Source organism: Myotis myotis, unplaced genomic scaffold, assembly GCF_014108235.1.
Source record: "Myotis myotis isolate mMyoMyo1 unplaced genomic scaffold, mMyoMyo1.p scaffold_m19_p_9, whole genome shotgun sequence".
NCBI lineage: Eukaryota > Metazoa > Chordata > Mammalia > Chiroptera > Vespertilionidae > Myotis > Myotis myotis.
The window spans coordinates 26578691-26593324 of NW_023416401.1; the positions used below are offsets into that span (position 1 = coordinate 26578691).

General features: G+C 43.3%; 1 protein-coding gene across 2 annotated transcripts in view; it reads left to right on the top strand.

Annotated features, from left to right (window-relative positions):
- EYA2 (EYA transcriptional coactivator and phosphatase 2) overlaps positions 1–14634 on the top strand; it is a 211001-nt gene that overhangs the window by 139236 nt on the left and 57131 nt on the right. The window contains exons 7-9 of one of the 2 annotated variants that reach the window (XM_036323734.1): positions 1410–1587; positions 6981–7123; positions 13862–13945. In XM_036323734.1, the coding sequence (XP_036179627.1) occupies positions 1410–1587; positions 6981–7123; positions 13862–13945 (405 nt within the window). The remainder of the gene's footprint in view (positions 1–1409; positions 1588–6980; positions 7124–13861; positions 13946–14634) is intronic. The other variant, XM_036323735.1, reaches the window with a different exon arrangement.

Genomic DNA, 14634 nt, shown 5'->3' on the forward strand with positions numbered 1-14634 from the left:
AGGTTCAGTTCCACCTACTTCATTTGCAGGCTCGATCTGGGCCACATGCGGAGGCAACCAGTAGATGTGTCTCTCTCACAGTGATGTTTCTCTCTCTCTCTCTCTCCCCCTCTGGCTCCTCCACTCTCTCTAAAAATCAATGGAAAAATTATCCTCAGGTGAGAATTCACCACCACCACAACAAAAAGATTAACATGCTTTCAGGCTAGTGTTAAAACTACCCGAGGTAGAGGGCCTTTAGGAATATTTAACATACTTAAATATGGGGGATGCGCTATTTCTCCAGTGAGCTGAAGAATATAAATGACTTCAACCTTGGAATATGTGAAAATTAGTTCACATATTTTTGTATTATTTGCAGTATAATGTATACATAGATAAAATACTTGCACATAAAAGAGTAGTTTTTAAGGCACAGTTCTTCACCACTCAGAGTAAATACTCAATTAGTTGATTTCACCATGGGAGCTTGTCAAAAATGCAGATCTCTAAATGCCACCCCCAGAAATTCTGATTCAGTAGGTCTGTGAGGGGCCCGAGAAGCTGAACGTCCCATGAGTTCCTTGTAGGTTGGGAAGCACTGGTTTCTGGTGATGAAGCAGAGGTTTGAAACAACGGCTACTATGGAAGAGTTGGGAGGTCTGGTTGGCTTGAGCAGAACTTGGTAAAAGAGGATTGGCACTCTTTGATTTGCTCTCCAAGACTCCCTCATAGAAGTTTCTGGGTCCCTAATGCCATGTAGGTATCTGCACCCCTTATGAACCTAAAATGTCACTTAGTCTCCTGGGTATGTGGGTGTGTAGGCTTTATTACTCATTCATTTATTCTTTACTATCCAGTATTTATTGAGAGCCCGAATGTGCCCATCGCTGTCCTGGGTGCCAGGCATACAGCAGTGAGCAAGACAGATGCTGCCAGGCCACACCCATGTCCCTCAGGGTGCACCTGCTGACCTCCAGCTGCCAATCTCTGCACACCTGGGTTGTTTTCTAGAACCAGTGCATGGGGCAGGCAGGAAGAGCCAGGGAACTGATACCCCTGGGAGAACAACCCAGCTCCCTTGCTCCTTGGGGAGATCCTTCGAGATGTGTATTTTCTATCATCCCAGCATTTCCCCAGGAGAATCCACTCCAGTCCCCCCCTAAAGCCCCTGGATTGGCTGCTTTCCCTTTTCCCTTCTCTACCTCACTTCCGCACTCCCCAACTGGTAATCTTTCATCCCACCCTTCTCTTGAGGTCTGCCTCTGGGGCAAGTCCCTGCCCTCATAGAGCATTTATTCTGATGGGAGACCAAGAGAGTAGACCCATCCCACAAGGCCCCTTGCCTTCATCAGCCTGTGACTGGGCCAACTGAAGGGCCAAGACCAGACCACCTCTCTCACTCGCCACCTGTATGTTTCCCTTTCCAGGACTATCCTTCCTACCCTGGCTTCCCTCAGAGCCAATACTCCCAGTATTACAGCTCGTCCTACAACCCTCCTTACGTCCCAGCCAGCAGCATCTGCCCTTCCCCCATCTCCACGTCCACCTACGTCCTCCAGGAGGCATCACACAACGTCCCCAACCAGAGTTCTGAGTCGCTTCCAGGTATGTACAGTCACTGTCTGTGGTCATTCATGGCTGTGGTCTGAACTCTTACAAGAAGGAGGGATTGGACATAAGTCTCAGTTGTAATGAACTGGTCACCCAAGGGCTAAATCTAGTCTTCAGATATATTTTGTTGGGGTGTGTGTGTGTGTGTGTGTGTGTGTGTGTGTGTGTGTGTGTGTTTAATTGCGTCCATATTTAAAAGTCAGAAATTTTTACCTAAAAATTCTAATTTCAACCTATGGAACCCACCTAGATGATGAGCAACACTTGGGAGAGTCCATATCCTGGCCCTTTGGTGATGCATATCCCTGTGCAACTAACTCATCAGCCTGTGGATTCATTTGTTCCACAAGCCTTCTACACACATGTCTTCTCTTTTATGAGATGGTTTGGGCTTATCAACATTAAATGACTGACAGTAATAAATCATAACATCCAAATGGAAAGAAATATCATTGAGTTTTGTTTTTGGTGTTGTTGTGTTGTTTGTGTGTGTGTGTGTGTGTTGTTTTTTGTTTTTTGTTTTTGTCTGAAACCTGATGTTATGGAGCTCTGTAGAGCTAAGCTAGCATGATGATGTGTGTACCTTCATTCAATAAATATTAATTAGTTGATGGTTAGGAAAAGAATACCTCTTTGTTTCCTGGGGTTCTTTGTGCAGTTGTTGCTTTTAGCCCTTGTATTTTTCCTCCCTGAGGATGAATTAGATATCCTTGGGTTGGCGATACATGGAGACAGTATGGCCAAGCATTTTTAAGTCAACTTTTGAGGAAATTTAGGGCTTGAGCATTGATTTTGGCCATTGGGATCTTATTACAGAGTATTTAATGAATGCGTCATATCTATTTAGCAATTTCCAGAATGCTTCCTTTGAAGAGTATGAAATTTAACAAACTTTTTTTGGTCATAATCTTGAAGTATCTTGGACCATCCTGCTTTTCAGAATATGGCCTCCCCAAACCGGCTTCAGAAAGGAAATATAATCAGGAAATCTCCAAGCAAATTCCCCTTTCTGTAATTTGATGGGGAACTGGATTCCACAGGCTTACTTCACAAGAATTTGAGTTAGGTGGGAAGGCCATTTTTGTTCCCCATCAGAAGGGAACATAAAGGCTCCTTGTGTCCCTTTGAAATTTTTCTTTATTGTTCTTCATTTATCCCTTGGTCTAAAGTTCAATGATAAGTGGTTGAGATGGTTTTTACTGTGAGTCTAATAAGCGCACATAAAATCTAGTGACATAAATAATTGTCAGCTACAACCCAGATCCCGTCTCTTTTCCCCAGTGTTCATCATAAAGGAAGAGCATTGTGCACACACACACACACACACCCAGGCACTCCCCTTTTGAAATTATTCAGGATCTCCTTGAGTGGTTAGTTCCAAGCTCCAGAGGCTCGAGAGGTTTATGTATTACAGCTAGATCTCGCTCACTGATGCTCGTCTCCCCCCATCCCCCAGCCCCGCTGCAGCGCACTCTGCATGGACATGCCCTGACAGTCATATGAAGCCCCAACAATTTGTAGATGATTGCAGGGCGATTTGCTGATGTAGAGGGCAAAACCTGAACATCTGACGTTACTCAAGAGGAAAGACAAATCAGTAGTGTGGCTTCAGAACTTTTTTCTTTTAAAATCTTTAAGTATGATACAAATTATCTAAAAGGAAGTGGGAGGATTTTTTTAAACTTCTTAGATCATTTCCTACAGTCAATAGGAGAAAAGTTTTTTAAATCTCTGAAGAAGAAGAAACTTGGAAGCTCCTCCATGCAGTTTGGCAACCTCTAACAACATTAAAAATGTGTGTACTCTTTAACCCAACTTTTCTACTTGTAGAAATTTATTTTAAAGATAAATTCCCACATAGGTCCAAAGACTTAAGTGAAAAGGATATTTATTGCAGCAGCATAATAGCAAAAGACTGGAAATGACATTAACAGGAGTCTGGTTAAATAGTTCATGGTGCATCCACCAGTGACATACTATACATCTCTTAAAAAGAGTAATCTAGAGCCCTGGCTGGTATGACTCTCTCAGTTGACTGGGCTCTGTCCATGCACTGAAAAGTTTCTGGTTCACTTCCCAGTCAGGGCACACACCCGATTTGTGGGCTCAATTCCCAGGGGGTGTGCAGGAGGCAGCCTATGGATTGTTCCACTCTCACATTGATGTTTCTCTCTCCTTCTCCTTTTCTCTCTTCCTTTCCTCTCTCTCTCTCTCTCTAAAAATCAATTTAAAAAATTTTTTAAGAGTAAACTAATAAAAATAAAGAAAATTTTTTTAAAAAAGAGTAAGCTAGATATATCTACACTAACATGAGTCTCTCTCTGAGTGATTATGAGAGTTGGAAAAAAGCAACGTGCAGAACTATGTGTATAATATGATCCTGGGGTCTTTTTAAGTATAGTTTAATACCCATATTTGCATAGGAAATTTCTGGAAGGATTCAAAGGCAACAGTTAACATTTTCTCTGGAGAGGGAATTAGAGGAAAGAGGAGACTAGATGTTACAGACAGTCTGTAGTCCACTCCATTCAACAACAGCAAAAGACTTTTTTTTAAGTACACATGAGACATTTACCAACATAGACATATTCTGGGCTTTAAATCAAGTTTCATTACATTTAAAAGGATTCAAGTCATATAAATAATGTTCTCTGAAAACAGTAGAATTAAATTAGAAATAAATAACAGACATGTTTTTGGAAAATTCCCAAATATTTGGAAGGTATATAACACACTTTTAATAACCCATTGTGTGGTGGTTAATTTTGTATCAACTTGACTGGGCTAAGGGATGCCCAATCACAGGTAAAACGTTATTTCTAGGTATTTCTAGAAGAGATTAGCATATGAATCAGTAGACTAAATAAAAAAAAACATCGCTCTCACCAATGTGGGTGGGCCTCATCTAACTCACTGAGGGTTTATGTAGAGCAAAAAGGCAGAGGCAGGGCAGTCTCACTCACTTCTTGAGGTGGGACATCCGTCTTTCCTTGACCTCAGACATTAGGGCTCTAGGTTTTCTGGCCTTTGGACTCCAGAACCGACATCAGGGACCTCCCGAGTCTCAAGTCTCCAGCCGCAGATGGGGAGTTACGCCATCAGTTCCCCTGGTTCTTAGGCATTTGAACTCAAAACTGTGATTTCGTTTGTTTAAAACTATAGCAAATGCAAACTAATTTACACTGAAAGAAAGCAGATCAGCTGTTGCCTGGGCAGAGAGGAGGAAGCGATTACAAAGGGATTATAAGGACACTCTTGGAAGTGCTGAATTTGTTTATTATCTTGACTGTAGTGATGGTTTTATAGATTTATACATATGTCAAAAGTTATCAAATTGTGCACTCTAAATATATGTGATTTATTGTATATCCATTATATTTCAATAAAGCTGTTAAATAGTTTTAAAAAACATAAAAAGGGAAAAATAAAAAGAGTAGAATGACTCCAGGAAAGGTTTGCATACATTGCTCTAGCCTGTGTACCTGACTGTGACCTTGAACTTTGACCCTTCATTCTCAAGAATGTATAATGTGTGGAAAACGACTGGCTATTTTGGCACCTTTAATAAATTGGCTTTACATTTACTTTATTTAGACATTTCTAGGTAGCTGCTGTTTCCCCCACTTTTTAATAATGTTTGCTTGGATTTTAATGGTGTCTACAAATGTTTTCTAAGCTCCCATCCTTAGAACTACCAAGTCAATGAGGATAAACCTTATTTACGTGACTCTTAAGCATCTGTGAATATGTTTACTGTCTGTTCCTCATGGTCCAGAAGAAAGTCTTTGCTAGATCGATGTTTGGGAACCTCTGATGCTGTATCCTGAAAATGATGGGGAGTTGGAGACAGCCCAGCAGTCCTGACAACTCAAAATCACGTCTCTTCTTACCATGTTCTTAGTCTGCTAAGAAGTTTTATAAATATTAAATAAACAAAGTTCAGTCCTCAGGGTTTTGGAGGGAAATAATCCTTTCAGGGTAGAAAAAAACTCAGTCCATTGCCAAGTATTTTAGACAAAAGCATTTCCCCCTGATGATCCAAACCCTGGCAATTATGGAAGGAGAGGTGGAGTCTATATTTGGGAGCTAAACAAGCAGCTGGACAGTGAGAAAGTGGGATGGGATGTCCTCTAAGGTTCCATGCTGGTCTACAGTCTGTCACTCTAGTAACAAGGGCAGGCCAAAGTTTTAGCTCAGGCTCTAACATTGATTTGCAGGGTAACCACAGACTTCCATCATCTCACTAAGCCTTAGTTCCCTCATTAGTTAAATAAAGATAATGAAGTATAATTTTAAAAACCATGTATTTAAAACGTATGTGCTTAGCAGTGGTTGGGCTTGACCCATGAAGCAGCAGGTCATGGTTCGATTCCGGTCAGGGCACATGCCCAGTAGGGGCATACAGGAGGCAGCCGATCAATGATTTTCTATCATCATTGATGTTTCTCTCTCTCCCTCTCCCTTCCTCTCTCTGAAATCAATAAAAACATATTTTTTAAATGTATGTGCTTAAAAAAACAATACAACTTGGGTGCTGACTTTGGGACCTGAGTCCCAGGAGGGTGCTGCTCACTTATTGGGGTCCTTTGACCATTGCCCAAGGGCATGAGCGTGGCAGCCTCTCAACACCCCGAGTCCAAAAACACCATATTGATGAGAAGCAGCCAGTGCCCGCCCTCTGTCCTGCACCTTCTGACTGATCCTTGCATGCATGTGGGTTGAGTTGAGCATTTCCTAATTGCCAGCCCTGTATTGGATGTATAGAATCTCATTTAATTCTCAAAGGGACAAGTCTCTCAACAAGTAAAGCTTAAAGGAGCAAGCTGCATAGGGACAGGAACATAGAGTATTCTCCAACACCCCCATTAACCCCAAGGGAGAGGGGTCTCTTAATAGTAGAAGAATTTGAGGCCCGGCCACATATAAATATTACTTTTCTTCCTCTATTAGTGTATTCATTCCCCCGGTGGCCTCACCCTCACTTTACTGAGATCCTTGTTCAGATACCCGCTTATCCACGAGGCCTTCCCTGACTAGCCCCATATAAATCAGTCACCTCCCACACTCCCTGTTCCCCATGCACTTTGTTCATTCTCTGTAAGGCATGTCCCCACCTGGCACGTTATATATTTACTTGTTTGTCTAACGTCTCTCCTCTCTCTAGAGTGTAGGTGCTATGAGAATCAGTGCCTGAAACCGTGCCTCCTCAGTAAATGTTTGTTGGCCGAATGAATGGGCGACTTAAGAGCCTGACAAGAGTAATTTTGATTCTACGTGATCTTTGCCTTCGATGCTGCCTTTGGGACCTACCACTTTGGCGTTTGACAGTTCTGATGTGCTATTTCCTGGGAGGAGACTCTCAGCCAAGCTTCCCTTTCCTCCACCAGGTGAATATAACACGCACAATGGACCTTCCACGCCAGCAAAAGAGGGAGACACAGACAGGCCACACCGGGCCTCCGACGGGAAGCTCCGAGGCCGGTCTAAGCGGAGCAGTGACCCCTCCCCAGCGGGGGACAACGAGATCGAGGTAACTCCAAAACTGCCGCTGACGTGGTGAATGTAATCTCCATCTGTGGCCTGAACAGAAGGGCAGGGGACAGGGTTCTGTCCAAGTACATGGAGGAGAATGGCCATTTGCATTCACAAAGCTCAGTTACAGAGAAAAGAGCCCTTGGAAGGAAAGTGGGAAAGAATTGGGCTGGCCATAGGGAAACACCATTGACTGACAGGCTAGGAAAAGTGCCCTGAAGATAGTAAAGAACAGTGTGGTTCTCCAGCATAAGCAGCAGCAGAATCCTCAGGGACTAATGAAAACCCAGCCTGCTGGGCCCCACCCCCAAAGTTTCCAATTCAGTAGATCTGGGGCAGGGCCTGAGAATTTGCATATCTAACAAGTTCCCTGGTGCTGCTGGGTTGGGGACCACACTCTGGGAGCCCCTGATACACACGACAATGGGCAGTGGACCTTCCCAGCTGGGTCAGAGTGGTTCTTAACCCTGGCTACACACTGGAATCAACTGGGGTGCTTTTACAGTATAGATGCCCAGGACCCACCCCAGAGTAATTAAATAGACATTGCAGGGAGTTCTGAAAGCTCCCCTAGTGGTTCCAATATGGCCTAGATCAGCGGTTCTCAACCTGTGGGTCGAGACCCCTTTGGCGGTCGAACGACCCTTTCACAGGGGTCGCCGAAGACCATCCTGCATATCAGATATTTACATTATGATTCATAACAGTAGCAACATTACAGTTATGAAGTAGCAACGAAAATAATTTTATGGTTGGGTCACAACATGAGGAACTGTATTTAAAGGGCCAGAAGGCTGAGAACCACTGGCCTAGATATTTTTCTGCCTGGAGACAGGAGGCTGGCTCGGATGAGTGCGCATGGTTCCTATGATTCTGCGTTTCTCAGTGGTTCTCAGCCTGGGCTGCACCTGGAATCTCCTGGGAGCTTTGAGAAATCTTCGTGCTCAAGCTGGACCCCAGCTCAATTAAATCAGCCTCCCTGAGGACGGGACCCAGGCATCGGGATTTTAAGCTCTCCGGGTGATTCTGGCGTGTGCCCCAGGCTGAGAACGGCTGACGTAAGGGATGCACCAATCTTTATTGTAATAAAGCAGGTGTAGGGTTATTGGTCAGGCACTGACATTTGCAAAAAACAAACAAACAAAAAAGAAAAGCATGAGAGAGGGAGAAAGTACAGCGGCCAGATGGATGCAAAAAAAAAAAAGAGGCAACTGTTATCTGTCAAGGGAGAAAAATGAGCATGTGCAGTAGTTTGTACTTATTTGCAAAAGGCAGTCATTCGTTGTCTTGAGTGTGCCGTAGGAATGTGTATCGTATTTCAAAGGCAGTGTCAGTGCCAAAAACTCAAAAGCATCATCATCGTCGTCGTCACATCCCTATTCCTTATCCAGTCCAATGCATGTAACAGCTACAAAGCTCAGCCCGCAAATTCAGATATGCTATGAAAGACCATTTTCATCATTTCTTTACTATCAAGGTAATTTTGACCCTGAGTCCCCATCCCATCTGGGTGGGTAGGAAATACCATCTTATTATTGGAGCCCCTCCCCTCCCAGAATTGTGTGAGAATTTCGGGGTCTAAGAGGTCTCAGGAAACAGAAGAAGAGCTTCTAATGCCCAGTGTGGCTTGGTCACTGCCACCCTCCTCACTGCCAGTGCCTGCTGTGGTCAGTGCAAGTCCACCACTCTCTGGGGCTTCCATGCTGTACATCAGGCATGGAAATGCTTGTTGAGGACAAGAACCTTGGACTATGAGCTACAATCCTTTGGTTGTAAGCAACAGAATCCAGTACTGGTTACTTAAGCAAAAGGATTTTACTGGGAGGAAGTCATGAAACCAGGGTTAGAAAGAACAGTCACAGGGAACCCTTGGGATGCCAGCCCCTGCTGGAGGCGAACCATTTGATTCTAGTGCCACGCCACTGCATGTTCCAGTGCAAGGAGACAGCATCCCATGGGCCTGGCGTGGCTCTTATGCTTGGCTCCGATGGACAGTCCCGCCAAGACAGCACACAGCGGACAAAGAAGCAAACTAGTGCTCTTATACGGGGCGCGGGGTGGGGGGGGGGGGGAGCGGTGTGCGCTGGGGACCCAAATAATAGATGCTCACCACCAGGGCATTTGATATTTACCCAGTATTCACTGGTAGGGCTGTACTAGTTAGCTAGTGTTCACTAGTAGGGCTGTGATCTTAGCCAGTGTTCACTAGTAGGGCTGTGTTACTTAGCCAGTGTTCACTAGTAGGGCTGTGATCTTAGCCAGTGTTCACTAGTAGGGCTGTGATCTTAGCCAGTGTTCACTAGTAGGGCTGTGTTACTTAGCCAGTGTTCACTAGTAGGGCTGTGTTACTTAGCCAGTGTTCACTAGTAGGGCTGTGATCTTAGCCAGTGTTCACTAGTAGGGCTGTGTTACTTAGCCAGTGTTCACTAGTAGGGCTGTGTTACTTAGCCAGTGTTCACTAGTAGGGCTGTGTTACTTAGCCAGTGTTCACTAGTAGGGCTGTAGTGGTTATTTGGGACATATGCTTGTCCCTACATTTGGTCAACTTCCCGCAGCCATCTCCTCTGAGAGTTGACCACCCTGGGGGCCTGCCACATGGGACTATTCGCAATCCAGGGGATTTTGTCCTTGCTTTTCCTTTAATTCTTAAAGGCCCCCACCTTCCAAAATTTGGGGAGACATTGCACAATCCCTTCAGCAAAAGAGGAAATGTTTTGACTCCAGGCTGTCCTTGCTTTCTGCCCTCCCATATTCCTGAGGTTTTTCTACCAGCTTGAAGTTGCAGAGCTATAGAAATCACCCAGAGCAATCCATACTTTAATATTTAAAAACAATGATTCAGCCAGCTAACATGGTTTCTGCTCTTGGTAGGGGATGGTGGGGTACAAAGACATTTTTTCCATTAAACTGAGAGGGAGGTGGAGGTGGCATGGAAGTCGCGGATTGCAGGGTGATATATTCTGGAAACATCTGCTTCTCGATTCCAAAGTAAGTACCACTGGGCAGGAACAGTTGAAAAGGTGTGAGCCGTGTTTCACTTCTGTGCTGCTTGTCACATGGAGGGTTTGCACGGTCGCACCTCCTAAGTCTTGGCAGTTTTGCTAATGACTGAAGCCCATGAGACAGAAATTATGTACAGAAGTGGAAAGGAGGAAAATTCTGAGTGTGTATTAGTTTAAATCCCTCGACTTCAGGTGCCAGAAACCAACTTGAGCTAGCTTAAACGAAAAAGCAGAATTTATTTTAAGGATACACAGGTTCTCTTAGAACCCAAGGACAGGGCACAGTGGAGTATCAGCAAGACCACAGGTAGCCGGGGCAAGGAGCTGCATTTACACTTCTCTCCCCATGTGTCACAGTTAGGGTGCTAGAATCTCCAAGCAATCATGTCTTTTGAGTGCCCATGCACAGGTTACTGGGCACAGCCCATTCTGCTTTTTTTAAAAAATACGTTTTTATTGATTTTTAGGAGAGAGGAAGGAAGAGGGATAGAGAGATAGAAACATCTATGAGAGAGAAACATCATTGACCAGCTGCCTGCTGCATGCCCCCTACTGGGGATCGAGCCCGCAACCCAGGCATGTGCCTAATGGAAATAGAACCAGTGACCTCTTTGTTCCTGGGCTGATGCTCAACCACTGAGACACACCCGCCAGGCTTATTCTGCTTCTAACTGAAGCCAGGTCCTGCAAAAGTGTTCTCTTTCCATCTTTCACCTCTTTGTTCCTCTCTCTCTCTGCAGACCGGCCTTCCCTGTCCTTCACATGTAGCCTCCAGCAACCACCCAAAGATGATTAATTTCCTTCTAGGCCCTAATTTTAAGTTCCCAAGGCAAGGCCTCTGACTCAGATGGGGTTAGGGACCCGTCCTAGACCAAACCCAGTGGGCTAGGAAGTAGGGTTACCTGCAGAATGGCCCCAGGAACTTACTCACTAAGGATCGAGGCCAGGGGAATAGAGAGGAGGCTAGTGGGAGACAGGGACAGGCCTTCTTCAGAAGAGATGTAGTTAAATTGATTGAGCCTGCATTAAATTTGAAAATATTCGTTGATTTTTTTTTTTAATTCTCTTACTAAGATGTGTAAGTTTAACTGATCCAACCTAGTTAGTTCAGATAAATTAGGACTTGCATATTTAAACCTCAGAAGCACTCCTCAAAAACAGTGCTTTTTAAACATTTTTTTACTGTGACCCAAAGTAAGAACTATACTAAATACCATGACCCAGCATATACATATCCTTAAATATATAACGAGACAAAAAAAAACTCACAAAAATAATACGCAGGTCTGCTGTTTGAAAATCCCTGCACTAACTGACATTATTACTTCTAGATACCGCCCTTCTCTTTATTTTTAAAGGCGTGGCAAGTGCTAAGGAATAAATACAGCCCCTGAACTCCAGAAAAGTTTTAAAGGTGGCTCGTTGACAGTGGCACACTTAGCAGGTGCCTTTGTCCCCCATTCTGACCTTGCCCAAGACTAGCTATGTAAGTGATCACTAGGCCTTTTGTTCTTAAAAATAATGGTCACCAGAAAAATTAGGACACAGTATGAAAAATGAAGTTCAAGATAAATAAATAAAATAAATATCAAGAAAGGTGAAACAGAAAGGAAATGTTTAAAATTCTGATTGGTTCTCTTATAAAGATTCAAGATCTTGCATTCTTAAACTAAGAGGCAGAGCTGTTGGGAAAGGGACACTCAAAGACAAAGAGTAAGTGTAAATTTTTAAATGACAGCAAGAATCAGAAGTTTAATAGAAGAGTTGGAAGAGAAAGTTTAAGAAATCTATCAAGCTGAAACCGGTTTGGCTCAGTGGATAGAGCGTCGGCCTGCGGACTGAAGGGTCCCGGGTTCGATTCCGGTCAAGGGCATGTACCTGGGTTGCGGGCACATCCCCAGTGGGAGATGTGCAGGAGGCAGCTGATCGATGTTTCTCTTTCATCGATATTTCTAACTCTCTATCTCTCTCCCTTCCTCTCTGTAAAAAATCAATAAAATATATTTAAAAAAAAAAAAATCTATCAACAAAAAAGATAAAATTATAGAAAATACATTTTTTAAAGATAAGCAGCATCGACTCAGGATGTCTAATTTGACTATTGGAAATTCCAGAAAGAGAGAACAGTGGAAAAGATGGAAAGAAATTATTGAAAGAAATAAGATTGGAAATGTGAACTGTATGAATGAAAAAAGACTACACCTAAATATATCTTTATGGGATTTTGAGGATACCAAGTATAAAGAAAAGATCCTTAAAAAAAAAATTCTAAAGAGAAAAGAAGTAAAACCTACAAAGGAGTGAGGACCAGTGAAACATTGGACTACTCACCAGTCACGCAAGCTGAGGAATTCTTTCAAAGGACTAGAGGGCGTTGTTTTCCTATTGGAATTCTGTACCCACAGGAAATGTGGAGCAAAATGAAGATATCACCAGTTATGCAAGAATTCTGGAAAATTATTTTTTATGAACCCTTTCAGAAGAAGAAACTCAAAGATGTACTCAAGCACAACAAGGAAGAAAAGCAAGAAAGAGATTTGGGATCTAGGAAACAGCAGATCTGACCCAGAAGTAACAGTCATGCTAGCTAGGCAGCAAGCCTAAAGATGGCCCACACCATATTAGAGCATTCTGTCACGGAGGATGGACAACTTCGATACCGAGGGTGTGGCTGAATTTGAGATTCTAATGAAGGCACATTAATGGAAACGCGAAAGAATTATGGCAATTTAATAAACGCCAGCAAAAACAAAAAGGTTATATCTAACAGATATGATTCCTATGGGAACAAACTGAGAGATGGCATCATTTAATTGGATGGAGTGCAAGAAAGGAGAATATGACCTTGATGGCAGGAACAGTCTTCTTGAACTGGCTCTGGAGTTAGCACATCGGACCCCTAGAGAACGAAGCGAAATTCTAGTACAATTGCTTGCTTGGCAGTGAACAGTCTTCACAAGATGTGAGTGCTCTTTGCTGGTTACCAACTTGTAAAAGCAACATAAAGACAGAGCAGAGAAGCCTTAAGTGTAGTTATTAAACCAAATGCACAAACCAGTTTATCCACACTGACAGTGCTGAAGTAAGGCAAGAGCTGATTGAGAGGGGAGGGAGTAGGGGAAAGGCTAGGGACTCCAATATTCATATCTTCATATTGGGTTTACTGTTTTAGCCAAGGAAGAATATCCACAGCTGATGGAATGGAAAATAGAGGCATTCCTGTATGGGGAAAATAAACCCACATCTTTCAGATTGCCAAGTCGAAAGATACTGTCTACAGTTGGCACATCAATAAACAAAGATATAAGTGTGTTATTTTAGAGTTAGCCAACAGAATTGCTAAAAAGAGAAACGGTCAGAAGTAGCTGGACTTCGGTGAGCTGTGAATGTAAAATGCTAATATTTCATTTTGTCAAATGAGTTATATGATTTTTATTGCTGTTTCTGGACTGAACTTTTCCCTTTTTGAGCTTTTATGTGGAAGGCAAGAACAGGCTTCTTGGTTCTGGCATTGACTGGGTTGAGAGGAGCCCAAAACTTGGCCATCAACATACTCTTTACACAGCTGAGGTTGGAAGGGACGTAAGGACACATCAGTAGGTCGAATGTTTTATGACTTAAAGATAATGTTTTTCAAGACTTCTTTTTCCTCCAGGGAATTAATTCCTGCAGACATTAAGTCAGACGCAAGTGAGTCCATTTGTCTCCATTCTCTTCCTCTCTTTTTATCACAGCGTGTGTTCGTGTGGGACTTGGATGAGACAATAATTATTTTTCACTCCTTACTCACGGGGACTTTTGCATCCAGATACGGGAAGGTAAGAATCCATTTGTCTCTCTTTTTTTCCAACATGACTTTGTGTGCAGCTGATCTGTCCGGGGAATTGTGGGGGGCAGTTTATGAGGCAGCTTCTCTAACAAAAGCAGTCCCTTTGGGTCTGCCTATGTTGGAGAAAGCCTATGGAATTTCCCCTTGACATGTGAAAATTTAATTAGCTTTCCCTTCCATTGTCTCCCATGCCTTTTCTTCCAACACATGAAGCATTCAACAACCCACTTGATAAGCTATAAGCTCATAGTCGTTGGCTACCTTCTTTCTGAGAGGGCCAGGATACGCTGCAGCCCAAACCAGTAATCCTAGCTTTAAATGAAACGAGGTGAAATCTTTTTCTTCTTCCCTGTTGTTTATCTTAGTGTCTCCAGCAGATGCATTTAATTTTCCTTCCGTTTTTTTTCTGAGATGAGGGGGAGGCATTTTGTCAGCTCCAACATGGAACTTAGCAACAGCTTTGCAAATGTATCCTTGACAAATTATGTTGGGGAACCATTCCCTTAGAATTCTGGGCAATTGCTATGGGCTGATTGGTGGTGAATGGAAGAAACATTGAAACCACCTGAAGAATGCAAAAATGGACCCAACTGCTAACACCCAACCCCTGCCTATTCTTTGCATTCATCCTGTGGGCTTCCCAACAAAACACATGTGGATGCACCAGATGTCTGCCCT